At 40.7% G+C, this 21,943-nt stretch overlaps 1 protein-coding gene across 2 annotated transcripts; it reads left to right on the top strand.

Annotated features, from left to right (window-relative positions):
- The first annotated feature begins 906 nt into the window (after window positions 1-906).
- Window positions 907-20,101, top strand: atr (ATR serine/threonine kinase). 2 transcript variants are annotated; one of them, XM_063498948.1, is made up of 48 exons: window positions 907-1,082; window positions 1,233-1,324; window positions 3,137-3,289; window positions 3,409-4,316; window positions 4,414-4,556; window positions 4,669-4,845; window positions 5,053-5,216; window positions 5,389-5,541; window positions 5,628-5,826; window positions 5,940-6,196; window positions 6,307-6,503; window positions 6,671-6,771; window positions 7,034-7,205; window positions 7,418-7,573; window positions 7,676-7,870; window positions 7,976-8,071; window positions 8,250-8,339; window positions 8,575-8,670; window positions 8,775-8,905; window positions 9,046-9,189; window positions 10,087-10,180; window positions 10,290-10,415; window positions 10,812-11,018; window positions 11,410-11,523; window positions 11,643-11,758; window positions 11,982-12,102; window positions 12,188-12,325; window positions 12,717-12,885; window positions 13,200-13,366; window positions 13,552-13,716; window positions 14,076-14,167; window positions 14,272-14,363; window positions 14,466-14,643; window positions 14,724-14,909; window positions 15,078-15,237; window positions 15,428-15,607; window positions 15,787-15,929; window positions 16,277-16,374; window positions 16,513-16,742; window positions 17,375-17,509; window positions 17,612-17,812; window positions 17,915-18,058; window positions 18,408-18,558; window positions 18,658-18,814; window positions 19,008-19,161; window positions 19,303-19,454; window positions 19,541-19,646; window positions 19,804-20,101. In XM_063498948.1, the coding sequence occupies exons 1-48, from the start codon at window positions 1,030-1,032 to the stop codon at window positions 19,975-19,977; spliced, it is 7,827 nt and encodes a 2,608-aa protein (XP_063355018.1). In that variant the 5' UTR covers window positions 907-1,029; the 3' UTR covers window positions 19,978-20,101. The 2 variants fall into 2 exon arrangements, with proteins under 2 accessions (XP_063355018.1, XP_063355017.1); XM_063498947.1 differs by having other exon boundaries at window positions 5,050-5,216.
- The last annotated feature ends 1,842 nt before the right edge of the window (window positions 20,102-21,943 follow it).

Genomic DNA, 21,943 nt, shown 5'->3' with positions numbered 1-21,943 from the left:
CAAATTGGTTATAACATATATATTAGTTCAGAAGTGCATGAAATATAATTGAATCAAAAGCCATTAAAAGCAAAAATCTGGCTTTTCTACATAGCTTCTAAAAATGGACATAACTGAAAACTTTAAGGTTAAAAATACTTGAAAGATGGAAGGTGACAATAATCTGACATTACTTGATATTTATTTATTTATTTATTACCCATTTTCTAATATGTTTCAGTCTCCCCTTTAGATAGGGGGAAGCATCTTATACATCCCAAGTGTTTCAAAAAGCTGCATGGTGAATAAAGGGACAGAAACACTTGTGTTTCTCTTGTTATTGTAGGTTCTTTACCTTACAATATAAAGTGTTTTGATGTGTCTTTTGTTGTGTTTTGTACTATATAAATACCATGTAACTGACTTAAGGAATTCTACTGTAATTTTGAATTCAGCAACTTAATTAAGATATACATTCAATTCTAATCACAAAATACATACAAATGCCTCATGAATAGTAAAGTAACACATTTGTAGATAGGCATACACAGTTTCACAAATATTTACATTGTACTATTTTGTATTATACCCTCTTGTTACATATTATTTACTACTGCAAGTGCACTACTCTTTTGCACAGTCTCAATTAGATTTTTTATTTCACCTTTTTTACTTCTCCTTTAAAAAAAACCACTGTTGTGTATATTTTTACCCTACCTACATTGTAAGACCTTTACTATGGGCCTGTGGTACTTTTTACTATTAACATTTTTTTTAAGAATTTTAAATTTTTTTTCCTGCCGTAAAACACATACTTTAACGTTACTTTAACGACCAGAGGGAGTGCTTACTAGTTTGCGTTTTGTTTGAGCTTATAGACCCTCGCTGGCTTCCGTATCAAAACAGAAACGTCATTTTGGAGCGAAAGTTTTGGAAAGACTTGACAGGCAGAAGGAGACGTGGAGATGTGTACTGGTTAAAATGATTAGACAGAGCCATATATTAATGTATTAAAGAGTTTTATCGAACAGCGACACACAAAGTTTAAAAATGGAAGGTCTGGAAATGTCTGCGATGATACCGGCTCTTCAGGAGCTAGCTAGGTGAGTACACGGCTAAAGTTGGCTAAGAGCTAAGTAGTTAACAGTACCACTCATTTGGGCTAAAGTGAGTCCTCGTCTTTACTTATTGAAGTCGATAAAAACCTTTGCTTCGTCATGTCTCTGTGAATAACATCGTGCTGATATTTGCAGTGCGAGCGCTGCAGAGTACGACCAGGTGGTACAGAAACCTCGACAGATTCTCTGCCAGTTCATCGACAGGATACTGACAGATGTGGATGTCGGTAAGCCGGGAATATCGACACATACTAGGGGTGGTCACCATAATAAAAGCCTCTGAAAGGACATCAGTAAAAAACAAACAAACAGCTTTTTGGTGCACACTGTCAGACTTACCTGCTGAAACATTCCCTGAAGTTGTTGCTTACCATGACTACATTTCCCTCTTGTTAATATACTTTGCTGATTTCTTTTTCCCTTTTTTTGTATATTTGTCAAACGTGCATGTTTCAGATCATCAGACAAATTTTAAAAATAGACAGAGACGGCCTAAGTAAATGTAACATGCAGGTTATAAATTCCTGAAAAAATACTGTTAAAAAATTAAATTAATTTAAAAAAAAAAGATGATGATGATGATGACAAAAATAGGAAGAAAAAAACTATCCAAACCTGTGTGAAAAAGTAACTGCCCCCTAAACCTAATAACTGGTTGTGCCAACCTTAACCGGAAGAACTGCAATCAAGTGTTGGTGATAAGTTGCAACAAGTCTTTCACATAACATCAGCCATATTGGAAGTTTTTCAAGCATGAGTGGTCTGTTTAAGGTCATTCCAAAGCATTTAAATTAGATTTAAGCCTGGACTTTGACGAGGCCGCTGCAGAACTTTCATTTTGATTTTTATGGGTTTTTTTTTAATGCACTTAAAACTTCCTGGTGGGTGTGGGATCACTGATCATTATTTGTGGTTCTTTTGTGACTTACTGGATGAGTTGTTGATGCACTCTCTGAGCAATTTTGGTAGGCTGTCCACTCCTGGGAAGGTTTTCCACTGTTAAAACCGTTCTCTAATTGTGGCTCGTGGCTCTCGCTGTGGATCACTGGAGTCTCAAAGCCTTAGAAATGGTTTTGTAACCCTTTCAAGACCGATAGATGTCAATGACTTTGTTTCTCAGCAGTTTCTTTAGATCTTGACATGATGTGTTGCTTTTTGAGTTCTTTTAATCTACTTCACCTCAGATATGTTCTATTTAAGGCATTTCTTGTTCAACAAGCCATAATGGCAGTAATAAGGTCTGGGTGTTACTTGTGAAATTAAACTGAGCTTTCAACCAATGTGGTAAATCACAATTAATTCATGATTTAAAAAGGGAGGAATTACTGTTTCAGTCAGAGCCAGGTAGGTTTGGGTAGTTTTTCTTTCTCTTATTAAATGAAATCAAAATTTAAAAACTACACTTTGAATTTACTTGAGTTATCTTTGTCTAATATTAAAATGTGTTTGATGATATGAAATATGAAAATGTCACAAAAAAGTAAGCAGGTGTAAACTCTAACAAGCTCATGTGTGCACATCAGACATTATTCCTTCATTCCCTTAATTCCTTTATCTTTACCTTTGTTACATCTAGTACGCAGAGTTTATGATAAACCATATTAGTTTTTTGTCTTCCCCCCACTTGCATGAATCTTGCCCCTTACTCTACACCTGCACCTGTAACTTCCCCTGGAATATGAAGGTGATATAACAGCAGTTCACATTGCTGGCAGGTGTTTGTTCGGCAAACACAAACCCAGTCTGTGTTAGGAGTTCCAAAACACAAAGAGGGCACATCAGGTGTGACTAGAGATAGGAAAAGTACAACTAATATAAACCTGTGTCTGCTTCTGTGTTCTTGCTGCTGTTGTATAAATTTATGATGACTCAGCTTCTCAGATTCTTTTGAATAAATATTGTACCTGGAGTTTAAATCAGTGTCTTTCTTTAAGCTTTTTATCATTTAGTGACTTTTCAAGTTAATATTGCAAGAATATTTGACTTATCCTCTGTATGTGTACCAGCTCTTTTAACAAAGCAGTTGTCTTTTCTTCCAGTTGCTTTAGGGCTAAGTAAGAAGTCCACCTCAGAGCCAGCATGTGTTATGCTGCTGGACTTTGTGCAGCACATAGTTAAATCTTCATCTCTGATGTTTGCCAACCCTGCCTGTCAGCCTGCTGAATACCCAGAAACAACACAGAGCTGCACTGGTAGGAAATTCTTCTCAAAATGCTGCCATAAGTGATTTCAGAGAAAAAAAAAAGCTGAACATGTTTTTCCTTTTTAGTTTTGTCCTTTAATATCTTCTCATTCCTTGTCTTGATTTTAGACTTCAGTAAGTGGGTGGCGGTGCGCTTCCTTCGTGTGGCAGCAGCTCCAGGCTGTGATATCATCCATGGACGGGTCTCTGCTGTGTTGTGCTCTTTACTTCACACTCTGAGAGTCCGGGCACCATTTATCTTTAATTGCCTCCTTCAGGAACTCATATTTCTGTCCCAGGAACTCAGCCATAACCTGTATGCACATATTTGCACACTTGCAGGACAGGGACATGTTTTGGACATTCACACAAAGAGCCAGTGGCCTGCAAACCTCAAGTGCTTCAGTTTATCCCCCCTCTGTGCCTCCTCATACCTCACCCCCTCTGCCCTTGTGCTCTCCTCACCTGCTGCCTTGGAGTCGCTGACTGCCGTAACAATCAACATCATAACTGAGTCTCTGAGGGGAGTCATCTCCCGTCGTGACCTGAGTGTAGCCTGGGAAGCTGCATGCTTTATCCTGGCCAACGGGAACACCAGGCTGAGGAAGGCCTCCATGGTGATGCTGAGAACACTGGTGGAGCTCAGAGGATTTCCTGAGATGCAGGGCCACGAATTCTTTGCAGCCTACTTCCAGTTGCTGGAAACACACTCCTACTCTGCCTCAGCAAACATAAATGAGAAGCAAGCTTACGAAGGAGAGCTGTTAAGCCTGACCCGCTGTGTGTTTCAGCCATCGTATGTTTCTCACTCACACTTTGAGCCCATCTACCTCTCACAGATGTTCGAGTGTGTTTGCACTCTTGCTGGAGCTGGCGTCAAGTTAGGTGTAGAAGTGACCGAGTCACTTTGCCTGCTGTTTAGCTTCTCGCTATCTGTAGCACCAGTTTATGAGAGCGCCGCGTTGCTTAGGAGGCAGCGGGTCACCGAAGTCTGCGGGACACTAGCATGCACCGTGGGGACAGCAAATCAAGCTGAAGTACAACTCTGTTCTTTGTGTTTCCTTTTTAATTATCCTTTTGATATCCATACAGTGTTTCCCTCTTTACAATATCTGCTATGCTTGTTGTTCGCAGTGTGCAGAAGGGTTTCTCCGAGCTGCCCTGAAGGCTGAGACAGCTTTAGTGCTGCAGGAGTGTAAAGATGGAGCAACACCTGCCAAGAAGTCTTGCAAATCTGCCACCAGTTCAGTCGGTAAAACTCCTAAAACATCCTCAAGGTGAGTGCATCAACATTTACTACTTGGCAATAACCATGAAAATCTCAAACAAATTCTTTTTTCAAATGTCTCATATGTCGTATTGAAGTAATGTCTGTGTCTCTATCTTAAGCAAAGTGGACATGCGTGTTCGCAGTAAGGTTTGGGCTGCGTTAAACAGTCGGCTAGAGGAGCTGCTGATGCTTTTGGACTCCAGTTCTGCTAAGCCTGAGACCACCCAGAGTCTTTCTGCTCTGCAGGGACTGGCCCTCATTCTCCATCAGGCAGCCCTCTGCTCCTCACCCGTTAGGTAATTCCCAAACATACGCCCGTGCTCTTACACAAGCCCTCTCCTTTTTACCTTTTTTCTGCCTCTCAGAAAAACTACCTCTCTAGTTTTTTATTTTAATAGTGTTTAATATTAGAGATTGCTTACTTTCCTGGCTCCAGTTTGACATATGTCATTCACAGTGATTAATAGCATATTATTCACTTCAACATCTCTTTGTTATAGCAGCTTGTCACCTCTCCTTTGGGTTCCCACTGAGACGCTGAGCAGGGCCCTGAAGAGCTGTCAGTCAGTGTTAGAAGGAGGATCTCAGCCTGTGTCAAATCGGAGCTACTTTCAGTCTGCTGTCCAGATCACTGTCAGGGTCCTCGACTCTATACTTTACCTGACAAGTAAGGATCTGAATACAAAAATACCAGATGTTTTTGGTTTAGTTTGTTGTCAAAATAAAAGTTGATGTATTTTTCATATTTGTTTGTGTTTAATTTGAAGATAGAAATCAAGCCTGTTACACATCCTTTATTATAATCATAATCTTCTTCTTCTTTTTCTTTTTTTTTTTAGTGAGCAGCCAGAATGATGACAGGCTCCAACAACATGTGTGTGCTTTGTTGTCTCTTCCTTGGGTGTGTGAGAACAAGTCTGTCTCAGCCTATAAGACTTCAGGCTTCCCATCCTGGCTGCTAGCCTTGGCTCAGAGACTCGGTTTCTGCTACTGTGAGTGTTCCTGTCTGCTTCTTTTTCTTTTAATGAAAACCTAAATGACTGCTTTAAAAGTCATTTAAAGACGTCTTTCTTTCCAGCACCTGAGGTCCAGGCCGACTGCGTGTCGCTGCTGGCCTTTTTACATGGCGGTGTGTGCGAGACGTGGCGCGTGTGTGTGTTTTCAAAGGCGCTGCAGAGTCAGGAGGAGGTGGTGAGAATAGCAGCAGTCAAGGCTTTCCCTCTTCTTCTCCACCATCTGGGAAACATGCACTACAACCTCATTGGCACTACTTTGCTGTATGGAAACTCATACATTACTTAGTACTTGACCACTGATATTTTCTGTCTTTCTTTCATTGATATCATCAGTTACTTTGTTATATTTCATGGCGTATGTTTGATAATTGTAGTTCCAAGCTGGAGGACAGTTCGGAGCAGGTGAAGAAGGAACTTGCCAGGATCTTTGGTCAGCTAAGCTGCCTCCAATCAGAGCTCTCCAGCCTTAGTGACATCCACACAGACTCCACTTGTCTTCCCAAAATCCTTTGCCTCTCTTGTAGTCTTGAAACAGATCATGCTGGGAAAGCAGTGCCATCCCTCAAGGCATCTGTTGTTAGACCATTCCTACCATTGCTCAGACCACAAACTCCAAGCACCGTGAAACAAGGTACCTTTTTAATTAGTCATTTTCTACCATAAGTTTTTCACAACAGCTGATGCATTCAAGTCATTTCACAGCTGCTGTTTTCTTAAACATTTTATATATTTCACTGCCAGCTTTCCTAGAAGCTCTTCCCCACCTGTGCCAGCATGTGAATCTCACTGGTGCAGACAGCGATTCCCGAGCCGTACTCTGTGCCCTGATTGGTCTAATGGAGGATTCCGATCCTGTGGTTAGAACCCGCTTCAGCCAATCAGTGCGTTTCCTGCTAGCAGAGACCACTAGACACTCTGAGCAGGGCTCTTTGAATGAGGTGAGCAATTCTGGTGTTAAGACTCCAGTTTTTCTAATAATTTTATTATTATAACATAATTATATTTTTGTCAGGGTAAAATTTCACCATATTCCCTCTCAATCAATATGGTTTAATGCTGCATGTTTACTTGTTGTTTTTTGATGTGGCGTGTGTCACCATCACAGCTCCTGGTTGCACGTCTTAAAGAGGCATTCAGCAATGCTAAACTTAACAGAGATGATGACCTGCGTAACACTCTGATCCTCACCACTGGAGAGATCGGCAGGTATATAGACAGCTTTTTTTTTTTATTCCACAAGCTGTATGAGTTATAGTAATTATTTTTAATGAATAATATGTTATAAGATGGGAGATAAAATTATTGACCTTATATACAGAAATAAAATGTTGTGTTGCTAGTTGTTATTAGTTTGTATTATTTTCATATCCACTTAGAGGGTAGAAAACAGATGATTCCTTTTGTTAATACAATTAAAAAGACTACTTAATGAAGGAAATTTCTTCATTCCCCTTTCCTCTTCTGTCAGAGCCTCTCAGGGTAGTTTGGTGTCGTTCTCTCTGCTGCGTCTGCTCCATTGTCTCCTGTCCAAGTCGTCCCAGGTCTCTGTAGCTGCTTACACTCAAATTCGAGCCCTGGCCACCACTAAAGGCTTGAAACTGCAGACACTGTTCAGTCAGTACAAGAACCCTATCTGCCAGGTATCTAGTCTTTTGTTTAAATTGGACCAAAACCCATCCTACGCACCTGCTTATTATGAGTTGGATGACTTGCTCTATAATACTGTTATTCATAGTATATATGTGGATTTAATGTTTGAAAATTGCATTGGTTTAGTTTTCATTTGGTCTGTTTTAGATGCTGTTTTTTGTGGAAAATCTACAGTCCATTACTATGTCTTCTTTGCCTTTAGTTCCTGGTGGAGTCACTACATTCGCGCCATGCGTCAGCCCTGCGGAGCACACCAGATCAAGGAACCGAGTCAGCCAATCAGAGGGAGCTGGCTCTGGATATTCTTGCTCAGATCGCGCATGCTTTTGACTTTCCAGACCTCCACCGCTTCCTCACCGTATGTACAGTCATGCACACGCATCCACACACAGATTACACAGATAGTAAGCACTCTTTATGTGATGTACATTGGTTCTTTCTTGCATGTTTGTTTATGCAGCGGACCCTCCAGGTGTTGCTGCCTTACCTGGCAGCAAAAGCAAGCTCTACAGGCTCTGCTCTCATTCGAACTTTGGCCATTGAGTTGAAGGCAAACAGGAGAGAGATCCTGATCAACAACTTTAAGTACATCTTCAGCCATCTGGTCTGTTCTTGCACAAAGGAGGAGCTAGAGAGGGCCTTTCACTACCTACAAGTATGAACAACTTGCATTTTACAGCTGAAACATGATTTAGAGTCATGTACCTGAAGAGGTCATCTTAAAAACAAGTTTATTTTTCTTCTCCTTCATGTTCTTAAGAGTGAGACAGAAATTGAACTAGGATCTCTGCTACGCCAAGACTTCCAGGGTCTTCATAATGAGCTGCTGCTGCGTCTTGGAGAGCACTACCAACAGGTTGACACACATATGTGGAAACAGATTTTCTAAACATTAAATCTATTTCAAAATATGTGGCTATTTCAAAATATGAGGAAATTATTCTGCACAAGGCCTCCTCTTGAATAAAACTCTCACAAATGATCTAAAACACAGACTCTAGTTTCTGTTCTTGTAAGTGTTTATTTCTTTGCAGGTATTCAATGGCTTGGCAATCCTGGCCTCCTTTGCATCCAGTGATGATCCGTACCAGGGACCCCGAGACATCACCACCCCAGAACTTATGGTACTTGGCATCCTCTGCATTTCATATCAGTGTTTTAGTTTCTTGTCTTTTTGACATTTGACTAGACAAAAATACTTTATGAAACTATTTAGGCTTCAGAATCTGTGAGATATGTTTTATGTAATTAATTTAAACCAAAAATGTAATTTTTCTATGCAAAAAAAAATAAAGAGATAATAAGGCAACTAATCATCTGCTAATTATCCATTAATGAATGTTTTGTTTTTATTATTAGGCTGACTACTTACAGCCAAAGCTGCTGGGGATTCTCGCCTTTTTCAACATGCAGCTGCTTAGCTCCAGTGCAGGAGAAAAGGACCGCAAGAAACTGGTAATTGATCCTCTAAAATACCAGAATTTTAAATCTGATTGGTTAAATGTCGAATAAAGTTCTGCTTGGCTCAAACTGAACACATCTGCCTGTTTTTCGTGCAGGTTTTGACAAGTGTGATGGCTCTGATGCGACTGATGGGCTCCAAACACATCAGCTCTGTCAGAGTGAAGATGATGACAACATTACGCACCGGCCTGCGATACAGAGAGGACTTCCCTCTCCTCTGCTGCCAGTCAGTACTTGCATACTTGCACATAAAGTCACATATTGTGGTGCATTTATCTTTATTATTCGTTGGTATTTGCTCAGACATCTGTTTCTAATTTGTTTGTTTTTTTGTTTTTTTTATACACTCCCTTTTCCTCTGGGTAGGACGTGGGATTGTTTTGTGAGGAGTGTGGAGCCTGCACACCTGGGCCCCCTACTGAGTCACGTTATTGTTGCGTTGCTCCCTTTGATTTCACTGCAGCCCAAAGAAACTGCCGCCATCATCCGCTTCCTCATCCTGGACAACAGGTAGCAAACATAAACACAAATGTGCACATTTGATCAGCGTGCAAAAACAAAAACACATCTTTCTGTTATGGTTTTAACTTTAGTTAAACCAAATTAAATCACCCCCATAATGGAAGATTATTGTTACAGATATTCACTGCACACTTTGATCCCTGATCCTGGTTTTGTGATTGTATTCTCAGAATTGTTTCAAGGTAATGTAAAAGAGACAAATAGAGCAGGAGAAGTAGGGTCTTTGTTTCTTCTTCTTAAGATTTCAAGGATTCCAGTGGAAGGTTTTCTTGCCCACTTAAAAACAAAAATGACAAACTAGAATATGGCTGGACAAGGACCCACTGACGGTTGGAGAATGGTCACAGTAAAAGATATTTGTGAAATGGAAAAGATGACCTTTTCTCTAAGGCTCTGTAAAGAAAAATCTCAAACATATTGGTCAAAATGATTTTAGAGTATGCAAAAGGATTGTGAATTGTATATATCATCCCCTTTTCAATCAACCTGATTTTTCTTGTGCACAACTGGTCTTATTTCCTTTTTGTGCTGAATGGACACTTGTGTAGACATACACAACAATGTGTAAAAGGGTACACATGGATGAGTATGTATGTATGCGTATGTAGGTACTTGAAAGTGTGTGTGTATATGTACATAGGTGTGGGTGTATGTGCACAGCATGCGTGGATGTATGCGCATGCACTGTGTGTTTCGAAGTGGAAAAATTAACTTTTGCTAAGTTTACATAGCCCTGGGTGAACCCAACCCTTTTTTTCTTCTTCTTTTTCTTTTCTCTTTCTTCATGTCTGTGTTTAGGTCCATGATGTAATGTTCTTGTTCCTGAAAAAAAAAATTAAATATCATATCTCTTTTAGATGCCTCACTTCTGTCATTTAATTACAGGGAAGAAGTCAGTGACTACCTCCATGAGATTTACTTTCTACCAGACCATCCAGAGCTAAAAGAAATCCACGCAGTAATGCAGGATTATAAAAAGGTCTGTATGAAGGGCATAACAGAAAGTAAAATGAATGTGAAACAAAAGGTTGGTTGGCAGTGATCATACGTACATCACATTGTGTTTTATTTTTCTTTCTTTCTTCCAGCTGGCAGCCAGCAGCAGTGACTTGGCTGCCGCACTGCAGCTCTCCATGAGAGCCGTCCAGCATGAGAACGTGGACGTGAGGATCCACGCGCTGACCAGCCTCAGAGACATGATGCATAGCAACCAGGTACACACTCAATGAAGTGCTACAGTAAGGTAACAGCTCCATGTTTGCAAAGAGAACTCAGAAAAGAATGCAAAATATATATAATGAAACCATTAGACTGCATTATTCCAAAATCACCGGCTATGTTATCTTTTTCAAACGATTTGTCTTTGTAAAAGGTGTAAGCCTGAAAATTGGGTCATTAGCGTTAAGAATTATGTACAATGGATGTGTCCATAAATTAACATACTATAATACATCTTAGCACCTAAATTGGTGTTTCAGTTCTTAATTCTAATTCTTAGTTCAGTTCTTAATACACTTCTAGCATATTCCATGTTAAATCCTCACCGTTACCCACAAATTTACTTTAACTTAACACACTATACATATGTTCCTCTGTTTTCTGGAGTTCAGGAGTGGCTGCTGCGGCAGGTTTGTGCGAGTGAAGCAGTGGAGCCGGTCATCTCCAACCTGGTATCAGTGCTGCTGAAAGGCTGCCAGGATTCATCCCCAGAGGCCAGGCTCCTCTGTGGGGAGTGTCTGGGGGAGCTGGGCGCCGTAGATCCAGGACGCTTGGATCTTTCACAAACACACACCCACGGCAACCGCAACACCTTTGTGGTAAATTAGTAACATACAAACAAATATATATATGTGTGTATGTGACATCGCTCATCACCGTTGCCCGTATCTCTCCATCTGCCAATATTTGGTACATTTGCATTGGTTAAACAGCATGTTTGACCTCCTTGTTGGTTCAGCAGCAAAAAAACAAACAAAAATCGTATGTCCTCGTTCTTCCTTTCATTGGATACATTCAAGAAATCCAACCCTTCTCTTACAATATATATATGTATGTACACACATATACATATAGTTCTTTTTATACTTTACATACAGTTTCAGTTGCAAAAAATAATTATTAAAGAGTTTTAAAAGAGACAAACCAGGTTTATGTGATACTGTGTGTGAAGCAAAGATAACTGAACTGCATGTTTTTTCTCTGTGGCAGAGCGGAGTGGATGATCCTAACTTTGCCTATGATTTGCTGACTGAACTGACCAGAACATTTCTGGCGTACGCTGATGACGTGAGAGCCCAGGACTCCGCTGCTTATGCAATTCAGGTACGCAACAGCTTTAATTATTTGTGTTTATACAATATACTATTGTATTTATTTAATTAATTTATTTTTTGTTTATGATTAAATGTTTGTTTGTATTGGTGATTTTATATCCACTGTAGGAACTGCTTTCCATATTTGAGTGTCGCGAAGGTCGAACTGACTCAGCGGGCCGGCGTCTATGGAGAAGATTCCCTGAGCAAATTCAAGAAATACTGGAGCCTCACCTCAACAGCAGGTCTAAGTTTACACCTTCGTACACACATAGTCTCGTTTGTAATGGTCTCAGAATTCAGGACTGAACTTTCGTCTGAGGGATTTTTATTTTTCCTCTTCACTCCTCCCTTCTCCAACATTTTATCTTCTTGCCTGCAATCTTTTTGTACTCACTAAGTCCTTCCATTTTTTTAAACTTCTCTTCTTGTAAATCTATTATTTTCTACTCTGCCTCTTACCTGCAGATATAAGAGCAGTCAGAAGGAGGTGAACTGGTCTAAGCTGAAGAAACCTGTGTACCTCAGCAACAGAGGCAGCAAATTCTCTGACTGGTCAGCCACCTGGGCTGGATACCTCATCAGCAAGGTTAACCCATTTCTTTTTGAAGTGTTTCCACAGCTTTATCTTGTTTTCCAAGCCAGAAGTTAAGGGAAGTGTCTTTGCTCTCCAGGTGAGACACGAGTTGGCCAGCAAAGTGTTCAGATGCTGTAGTTTCATCATCAAACATGACTACAAGGTCACAATCTACCTGCTGCCTCATATTCTGCTCTACATGCTGCTGGGCTGCACTCCTGCAGAGCAACAAGAGGTGAGGACGCATCTGAACCACCACAGTAGATCAGTAGCCTCATCTCACCCGATCCCTACCGTCCTCCTCTGTCACACCAACCCCTCTGCATGGCCTCATTCACTGCATCCATGAATCCTCTACGTAATTTACTTCTTTCCTCCTGCCTGGCAGCTTCATATTCAGCATCCTTTGTCCAGTATATCCACTATCCCTCCTCTGCATATGTCCAAAACCACCTCAGCCTTGCTTGTCTAACTTTGTCTTCAAACCGTTCAACCTGAGCTGTCCCTCTGATGTCTTCACTTCTAATCTTGTTCCAATTCTCATTCCTGGCAATGAAAAACTAAACATCATATGTGTATTTTTATTGTTGGTTCATTTTTCTTTGGCTGTTTTGTTTCTGTCAAAGGTTACAGAGGAAATGCTGGCTGTGCTGACAGAGGGAGATGGACAAGCCGAGGGGCTTGCCCAGAAGACGGCCTCCAGCCTGTCACAGCTGAGCACTCAGACTGTGTTCAGCATGCTGTCACACCTTACACAGTGGAGTCGCCACGTCCTCTACTCCAAACCCAAACATGGTAAGAATTCAGTTCAATTCAATTCAGTTTTATCTATCACAACAACAGTCGCCTCAGGGTGCTTTATATTGTAAGGTAGACCCTACAATAATCTAGGGACTAATCAAAAGATGCATAGCTTCAGTCACTGTTGAAAAAAATGTATTTACTCAATCAACTCTATAGCAATTTATATTGCTATTATTTACATGATAATATTGAGGCTTTTATGCATTGAGCTGTATAAAAAAATAACTAAATAAAATTCACTTCTCCTCATTGTTCACTCACCCTATTGCTTTAATAAAGTATAGAATTATAACATGATATTGCAGAGAGTGGGGATTATCAGCGCGTGGTGGCCTTCCTGAAAGATATCCCGCAGGATGTCCTGGCCAAGGCCTCTCTGCGATCCAAAGCGTACACTCGTGCCCTCATGCACTTTGAAGCTTACATCCTGGAAAATAAAGAGAACGTACAAGACCATCTCACATTCCTGCAGGTCAGAAAACAATTTGGTTATTAACCATTAAAAAAACGATTGACTCAGGACTTTGACTGCATTATAAAAGTTATCTTGACAGCAACGAGTCCAATAGTACAAGTGCACTTGTCTTTTAACCACTCATCCAATTAATCTCTGCGGTGAACTTTAAGCTCTGTGATGTACGTGATTGGTTGCCACAGACACTGTACGCTGCAATGCACGAGCCGGATGGAGTGAGAGGTGTCAATGCTCTGAGGAGGGAGGAGCCATCACTCCAGGAACAGATACTTGAGCATGAGAGCATCGGCCTGCTCCGTGACGCCACCGCGTGCTATGACAGAGCCATACAGCTGGAGTCGGACCAGGTACCCAAACACATGCAGTCCATAAACATGTACACCCAGTTGGTGCGACTGAGTATTTCAGTGATGCGTTCAAAGCCACTTTAATCACCTTTCTCCTCGATTCTGATACTTGGTTGGGTTGAAATTTATCTTGTGTACCTGTCTAAATGCATTGAGCTGCTCCCATGTGATTGACTGATTAGTTATTTGCATTTAAAAGCAGTTGAACTGACATGCTTAATAAACCAATAATATACTATGCCAGTTTTGTATGTTTTCTTACAATGTGTTATTTATGATTTTATTGACATAAAAGATAATTAACTTGCTGTTTTTTCTTTCTTGATATTTAATCATTTCAATTATCGCTTTGTGTAAAGATCGCTCACTATCATGGAGTGATGACCTCCATGCTCGGCCTGGGACAGCTGTCCACAGTCATCACACAAGTCAATGGAGTACTGGCCAACAAGTAAGAAAAATACATATCAGCGTACATCTATTTCTTATTAAATGTAATTTTTTAAATTTAGGTTAATATAGGTTTGCCTAATATAGCATTATATGTCCATTTAGGCACCAGTGGAAGTCAGAACTCAACACCTACAGAGTAGAGGCAGCCTGGAAGCTCGGAAAATGGGACCTGCTGGAAGATTATTTGAGTTCAGGTAGTGCAGAAACACAGCATGTATTTGCAACATCTGAAATCACTGGTGACTCCATGCTGCATGGATCTGCTTAAAGCATAGTTTTCTATTCTGTGTCTCCAGACCAGCAGTCCAGCACATGGGGTGTGCGGCTCGGCCAGTTGCTGCTCTCAGCTAAGAAGCAGGATGCTGAAACTTTCTATGAGAAGCTGAAGCTGGTGAGGAAAGAACAGGTCGTCCCTCTGTCTGCTGCCAGTTATGAGTGTGGAACCTACCAGAGAGGATACGAGTATATTGTCAGGTCTGTGGATGTCAGCTCAGTTTGGAGTCAAGTGTGTTGTGTTTTAATAACTTTCTAAAAAAGCATTTACGTGTGTTTAGACTCCACATGCTGAGTGAGTTGGAGCACACCTTCACTGAGCTGCTGAAACAGAGACAGGACTCCGTGTCCAACCTCAGCCAACTGCCTCCTCATTGGTCAGATCGGCTGGAGATGACGCAAAACTCTTTCAGGGCCAAGGAGCCAGTCCTGGCTCTCCGCCGTGCCCTGCTCAGCCTGGGAACGCAGTAAGGAAACATCACTTTTTAGTTGCACAGATTTTAACATGCTGTTTTTCTGAAACACACACATTAGAGAAATCTGTTTAAAATTTCTTCTTAATACAACAGTATCTCTGTATTTTCAAATCTTTCTGAACTCACATCTGCATTTATCATCTCACTCTTGCGCTGCAGACCTGTATGTCAGGAGCTGGTTGGGGAGTGCTGGTTACAAAGTGCCCGGGTTGCTAGGAAAGCAGGACACCATCAGACTGCCTTTAACGCCCTTCTCAATGCAGAAAATACAAACCTTGCTGAACTGGTCACAGAGAAGGCTAAGTGGCTTTGGTCTAAGGTATAACCAGGCTACAAATAAAACCAGCATTCAATATATGATGCAAAACTGTATGCAAATTATTCACATTTGTACAGGACCAGAAAACGTATTTTCTTTAGTGTCTTCCTATCTGCAAATTAGATTTTCATACATATGCATAATCAAATGAAACTAATATAGCCTAATTTGTCTGCCTGAATGTCATCAGGGCGATGTCCACCAAGCCCTGATTGTCCTGCAGAAGGGTGTGGCTCAGTGTTTCCCTGAAGATCAGCCCCTGACAGATCCTCGCAGTCTCCAGACTAAAGGCAAAGCCATGCTGCTGGTGGGGCGCTTCATGGAGGAGACGGCCAACTTCGAGTCTAATGCCATTATGAAGACATACAGGGTTGATATATCTACACACTTTCAAACTAGATTCTGAAAATGTTTCATAAAATGACAAAAAAGTGAAAAATGCAATGATGCAAATGTCAAAGATCACCCTCACAGTGATGCGGCACCAAAGCAGATTCCTGCATCACTTGTCTTTACCTTATGTGTTGTATGTTTTGTTTTGTTTTTTAGGATGTGACTAACCTCCTACCAGAGTGGGAGGATGGTAACTTCTACTTAGCCAAATACTATGACAAAGTGATGCCAATGGTGACAGATAACAAGCTGGAGAAACAGGGTAATCTGATCCGTTACATCGTCACATTCTTCGGGAAGTAAGTTCTTGTTCTTTCTGCTGATTTGCAGCCCTGTAGACCCAGAGTCTCCAACTCCAGTCCTCGGTCCTGCAGCTTTAATATGCATCTCTACTCCAACACAGCTGAATCAAATGGTTGGATTAATTCTTCAGCATGCCATCAAGTTTGGCAAAGGCCTGATAACAAGTCATTCATTGATTCAGGTGTGTCGGAACAAGGATGCATCTAAAAGCTGCAGGACGGTAGCTCTCGAGGACTGGAGTTGCACACCCCTGCTGTAGACTATAATCAGAGCTTTTATTAGCTACTTCACAGCTGTTAATTTCTTCATCAAACAACACACTTATCAACTTTCTCCCTTCTAGTGCTCTGCAGTTTGGAAACCAGTATATCTACCAGGCCATGCCTCGCATGCTGTCTCTTTGGCTGGACTTTGGAGCTAAAGTGTGTGAATGTGAGAAAGGTGGGCAATTCACACAGGGCAGGGAGATATTTCTAGTTTCAGTCTAATTAATTTGCAAACTGCTTTCTAGCTATTTATTTTTAGCATTTCATTGGCTTTTCATTAACACTTGATATTATACTTATTCCCTCACCTCAGCTGGGCGAGCAGACAGACAGATGCGACAGGAGCTGAGTAAAATCAACACAGTAGTGAGCGAGCACTGTGCTAAGCTGGCGCCGTACCAGTTCCTGACCGCATTTTCCCAGCTGATCTCCAGGGTGTGTCACTCCAGCGATGAGGTCTTCAATGTCCTCATGACCATTGTGGCCAAAGTGTTCCTCACATACCCCCAGCAAGCTATGTGGCTAATGACTGCGGTGTCCAAGGTGAGAGAAATGAGCCACCCCTCATTTATTTAAGGTTTGCTGAGAAAATTGGAAATAGGTGTGGTGATTTCTATAAACATGGAAATATAGCCTTTGTAATTCTAATGAGCTTGAAAGTAAATATTTGATATGACCACTTTTATTCTTCAACACAGCCTGAACTCTCTTAGACAAGTTGTTTTGTCATTTCATTAGGTAGGAATACGAATATTCAGGAATAGTTCTCCAGGCTTCTTGGAGGACATTCAAAGCTTTTCCTCAGATGTTGGCTGCCTTCCATAACAGATAATAAATGCATCTCTTCTTTTGTCCTCCACTGTCCAAACAAAACCTTTGAAATCCCTCCAGAAAGCCTGGGGAACTATTGCTCAAGACCACTTTAAGAAATTACTAGAAGGTCTTGGGTCTTTGGAAGCAAAATATAAACAAATGAGGGGTGACTATAAAGTTTAACTTTTGCAAGTCTGTTTATGTGGGGTTTTTTGTTTTCGGCTTTTTAATTTGAAATGCTATTCAGCAGATCAATTGAAATCAAAATTACAATTTCTCTGTTAGTGTTTTTGTAATCAACTGCTTCTGCGTCCAAAATACGGCATTTATTTATGTCTGCTTTTTTTCTCTTTTCTTTCCAGTCATCCTACCCCATGCGCATGAATCGCTGTAATCAGATCCTTAAGAAAGCCGTCAGTCTTAAACAGTCCCTGGAAAAATTCATTGGAGATGCCAACAGACTGACAGACAAGCTTTTGGAGCTTTGTAATAAACCGGTATACACGCCCATGCACAAATACACTTCAATAGTCTATGACTTCTCAATCCTTAAATCATCTTTAGGCAGGAGTAGAGATGTTTCTAAATGTGTCTTACAGGTGGATGGTAACAGCACCACCCTCAGTATGAGCATTCACTTCAAGCAGCTAAAACGTTTGGTGGAGGAGCCGACGTTCAGTCAGATCCTGATCCCTCTGCAGTCTGTCCTCATCCCAACGCTGCCCTCAACAGGCGGGGAAAACACACAGCATGATGCTTTCCCTGGACACTGGGCATACCTGGATGGTTTTGAAGACAGTGTAAGAGAAAGAGGGTGTTAACTATTGTTACTGGCTTCCGTGGTATATTTAACATTCAGCAGGAGTTGATGACAGTTACAGAAAATAATCTTGTTTGTGTAGGTGGAGATCCTGGCCTCTTTGCAGAAGCCAAAGAAGATAAGCCTGAAGGGTTCGGATGGTCGGGGTTACACCATGATGTGTAAACCTAAAGATGACCTGAGGAAGGACTGCAGACTTATGGAGTTCAACTGTCTCATCAATAAGGTATCTGGGAGATTTCATTCAAACTAAATGGATATATAGTGAGTTCTGGATATAGAGCGACTTGGACGTTAGTAAGTCTTTTTATTCTGACCTAACTTTTAGAGGTTCATTCTTATCTTATGTGTTGTTATGGCCTCAAAGTTGAAATGAAATATTAGCCTCTTCTCATAATGTGAATAAAAACTGAACCTTTTTTTTTTTTTTTTTTTTTTTTTGCAGTATAGGAGCTCATTGTGTAGCACAGCTGTACTAAATCAATCAATATGTGTGCAAATTACATGACAATACTTAAGAAAAAGTGAGAAGAACAGCATTTATATGTGCTTGTTTGTACTTTGTGTTTGTGTAGTGCCTCCGTAAAGATGCTGAGTCCAGACGGAGGGAGCTACACATCCGGACTTATGCTGTGATTCCCCTCAATGAGGAGTGCGGCATCATCGAATGGGTTAACAACACTGCCGGGTTGCGGCACATTCTCACAAAGCTGTACAAAGAGAGAGGTATCCCTTCTTATAACGCCTACAATCAAAAACCTTTTTTTTTTTTTTAAGTAAATGTTGGGAAATAATTAAGTTGTTCACCTTTTCTGTGTTTTTAAGGTATCTACCTATCAGGTAAAGAGCTCAGGAAGCTTATTCTTCCCAAGACAGCTCCCTTTGAGGAAAAACTGCGAATCCACAAGGAGGTGCTGTGTGCTCGACACCCCCCTGTCTTCTATGAATGGTTCCTCCGGACCTTTCCTGACCCCACGTCATGGTATGTCCTTCACTACAACACTGCTATAATTATACTCCTGTAGGCCACTGCTTTACCAGAAATGTTAGTCATTTTCATTTAACATCTTGACCACATTTGAAAGAAGTTATTTCTATTCAGAATTTTTCAAAAATCTGCTTTAAGCGTAACTTAAATCCAAGAATAAATCTTTGGAGTATCTGTGTGTTTACAGGTACAGCAGTCGTTCAGCATACTGCCGCTCCACTGCTGTGATGTCCATGGTGGGCTACATCCTGGGTCTGGGAGATCGCCACGGAGAAAACATCCTCTTTGATTCCTTCACTGGAGAATGTGTTCATGTAGACTTCAACTGCCTCTTTAACAAGGTTTTCTTTTTTTTGCCTTAGGCTCAATAAAAATATTATTTAGGAATATTACTATATTGATTATTTATTATATGTATCCTTAACACAAGTGCATGTTATTGCTTTTAAGTTTGCCTGTGCTTTTCTCTCCTTTTCCACTAGGGGGAGACATTTGATGTGCCAGAGGTTGTTCCCTTTCGTCTGACGCAAAACATGGTGCATGCTATGGGGCCCATGGGCATCGAGGGCCTCTTTAGGCAAGCCTGTGAGGTTACGATAAGACTAATGAGAGACCAAAGAGAGCCACTCATGAGGTAAATTCACATAAAAATTTTTAATTTCAAATTCAACCATTTATAAATATTAAAAATGTGTCTCTGTTTTTAATTTTTCTTGCAAGTGTGCTGAAGACCTTCCTTCATGATCCCCTGGTGGAGTGGAGCAAACAAGCCAAAGGACTATCAAAAGCTCAGGCCAATGAGACAGGAGAGATTGTTAATGAAAAGGTGGGCATGTTTCTTGAATTTTTACCTCCTAAATTATATTTACTTGCAAATCTAAACCAGAGAGACTTTATTAATCCCAGAGGAAAACTGGGCTAAATACAGCACATTCCGGTTCAATAAAACCTAATAATGTTTGTTCTTTACGTTTCTCTGCTAGGCTAAAACCCACGTGTGTGACATTGAGCAGCGCCTGCAGGGAGTGATTAAGAGCAGGAATAAAGTGCTGGGTCTTCCTCTGTCAATTGAGGGGCACGTCCATTACCTCATACAAGAAGCCACAGATGATAAACTACTGTGTCAGATGTATTTAGGCTGGGGGCCTTACTTGTAGAAAGAAAAAGCACTCAATTCAGAAGATTATATTGCAATCTAAGCACTTTTGACTGTTTGTTCCTGAGCCTTTTTCCGTTTTGAGTTACTAAAAAAACATTGAAAAATGCAGCACTGTTGTACATTCCCTTGTAATAAACTATTTTGTTGGTTAAATGTGCTGTAGTGTGTGTCTTCTAATCTCTTAAACCTCAAACTCACAGAGCTAGACAGGCTTGTCAGCTGATTGTTTTAATCCCCTGTCTCCTGCTGCTTCTTCACTCCTGATTACAGCCAACTGGCCCAACTTTTTACATAAAAGCACCACTTAGAATTAAATGTCTGCTTAAAGAGCTGAATGTGGACTGGGTGAAGGTGTAAGAAGTAGGCAGTAGTTTGCTTTTAAGCTAGCAATATTTTTCTTATCTAGTAATGAGTTCAGGTAGTCAGAAAATCACTGTATTTGTAATTATTACTTTTCTTCTTTTTGTTAATGCTTGGCTGTTGTTGCAGCTGGCTTTGGGATAGATCAGGATGAGCTTTGTTGTATTTATTTATTTGCATATTTTTAGTGGGAAAACACTTTCCAAGATAATTGCATGAGAATATACTTATAATCTGAAACGGAAGTGTATTTGTGATAATATTTATTATCACTGGTAATCTGTTGCTGTTGTCAGAGCGACCGTTTTAGCTCGCCGATGCTGTTATTTTCCACGGTTCTGGAAACATTAAAGACATCCAGCTCGACAGAAGAAGCACTCAGGCTGCGGAGGAGGATAAACTGTCAACAAACTCTAACCCTATATCAAATTCTACTCTAATACATTAAAATACCAGTACTAATGACCAAAGTACACATATGCAACACATTTTTTGCTTTCGTGGTTTACATCAAGAAAAGACAACAAAAGTCAACATGTTTTTAATTTGGATTTTTTTTATTTATTTCATTGTAATGACAATTAACTACAAAGTCTCCTGAAGGTGTTTTGAACTGTAAGGTGGAGGGCTTGCAGGACCTCTATCTTAAAGTTCAAAACGCCAATTTTAGAAAATTCCAGCAATCAAATTATCCCCTATGAGCAAGCACTTGGCGACAGTGGGGAGGAAAAACTGCCATAAAAAGCAGAAAACTCCAGCAGAACCAGGCTCATGTAGGGGCAGCCATCTGCTGCGGCTGGCTGGACTCGATGGAAAACAAAAAGGAGACACAATGAAAATATAATAGTTTTTTAGGAAAACTATGAAGGAATTTGATTTGACGCTATGATTGACGATTCAAGTCAGTTTTTGGATCATTTCTGCTTCGAGATTTTGCGAGAAGCAAGGCAGTGGAAAAGTCAAGGTCTTTAGTCATCGCTGCCCTTAAAACAGCATCTGAAGGGTTTCATTAAAGCTTTCTTCAATGCTGAAAAGAACCTGGCAACTCTGGACTTTTGTCGACAACTTGTGGGGACACCCAAATGGACTTTCAAGAGCCTCAAAATAGCCTCGTCAAATGAACTATCACATGCCAAAGCAGCATCCATGATCTTTTCTGGGGAGCCAAACTCCTTGATGAGTCCTTTAACCAGTTTTTTGGTCAATCCTCTCACGTCATTTTCCAGACGTGTTATAGACTTCGCGCTGCTGATTTCAGGTTGCACCAAGTTTTTGAGACGCTCAATGATGTCAGCTAGTGTTACGCCATCTGGAGGAGTGAGACAGCCTTTTCGCCTGCTTTTGGACTTCTCGAGAAGTCTAATTAGAACAAAGTAAACAAGGTTCTGGGATACTTCCTCCACTTGAGCAGATGACACTGACGCTTCTGAGAGCTTTTCCTCTACGTTTTCTGAGGGTTTGTCCTCAGAAAATCTGTCCTCTGACATTTCAGACAGTTTCTCATCTGTGGAGGGTTTCTCCTCAGACTTCTCAGAGGGTATGTCCTCATGCTTTTTGGAGAACTTGTCATCATACTGTTCAGACATTTTCGCCTCAGATTTTTC

The sequence above is a fragment of the Pelmatolapia mariae genome, linkage group LG16_19 (assembly GCF_036321145.2).
Source record: "Pelmatolapia mariae isolate MD_Pm_ZW linkage group LG16_19, Pm_UMD_F_2, whole genome shotgun sequence".
NCBI lineage: Eukaryota > Metazoa > Chordata > Actinopteri > Cichliformes > Cichlidae > Pelmatolapia > Pelmatolapia mariae.
Note: the sequence above shows the minus strand (reverse complement) of the source record. Positions and strands in the feature narration are given on the sequence as shown.

What these genes read in the sequence shown, in the direction of transcription:
- atr (XM_063498947.1), top strand. Translation starts at nt 1,030, where the DNA reads ATGGAAGGTCTGGAAATGTCTGCGATGATACCGGCTCTTCAGGAGCTA. An exon ending in GGGCCTTTCACTACCTACAA is followed by an intron (nt 7,871 to 7,975) that starts GTATGAACAACT and finishes CATGTTCTTAAG; the next exon opens with AGTGAGACAGAAATTGAACT. An exon ending in ACCATCTCACATTCCTGCAG is followed by an intron (nt 13,367 to 13,551) that starts GTCAGAAAACAA and finishes TGGTTGCCACAG; the next exon opens with ACACTGTACGCTGCAATGCA.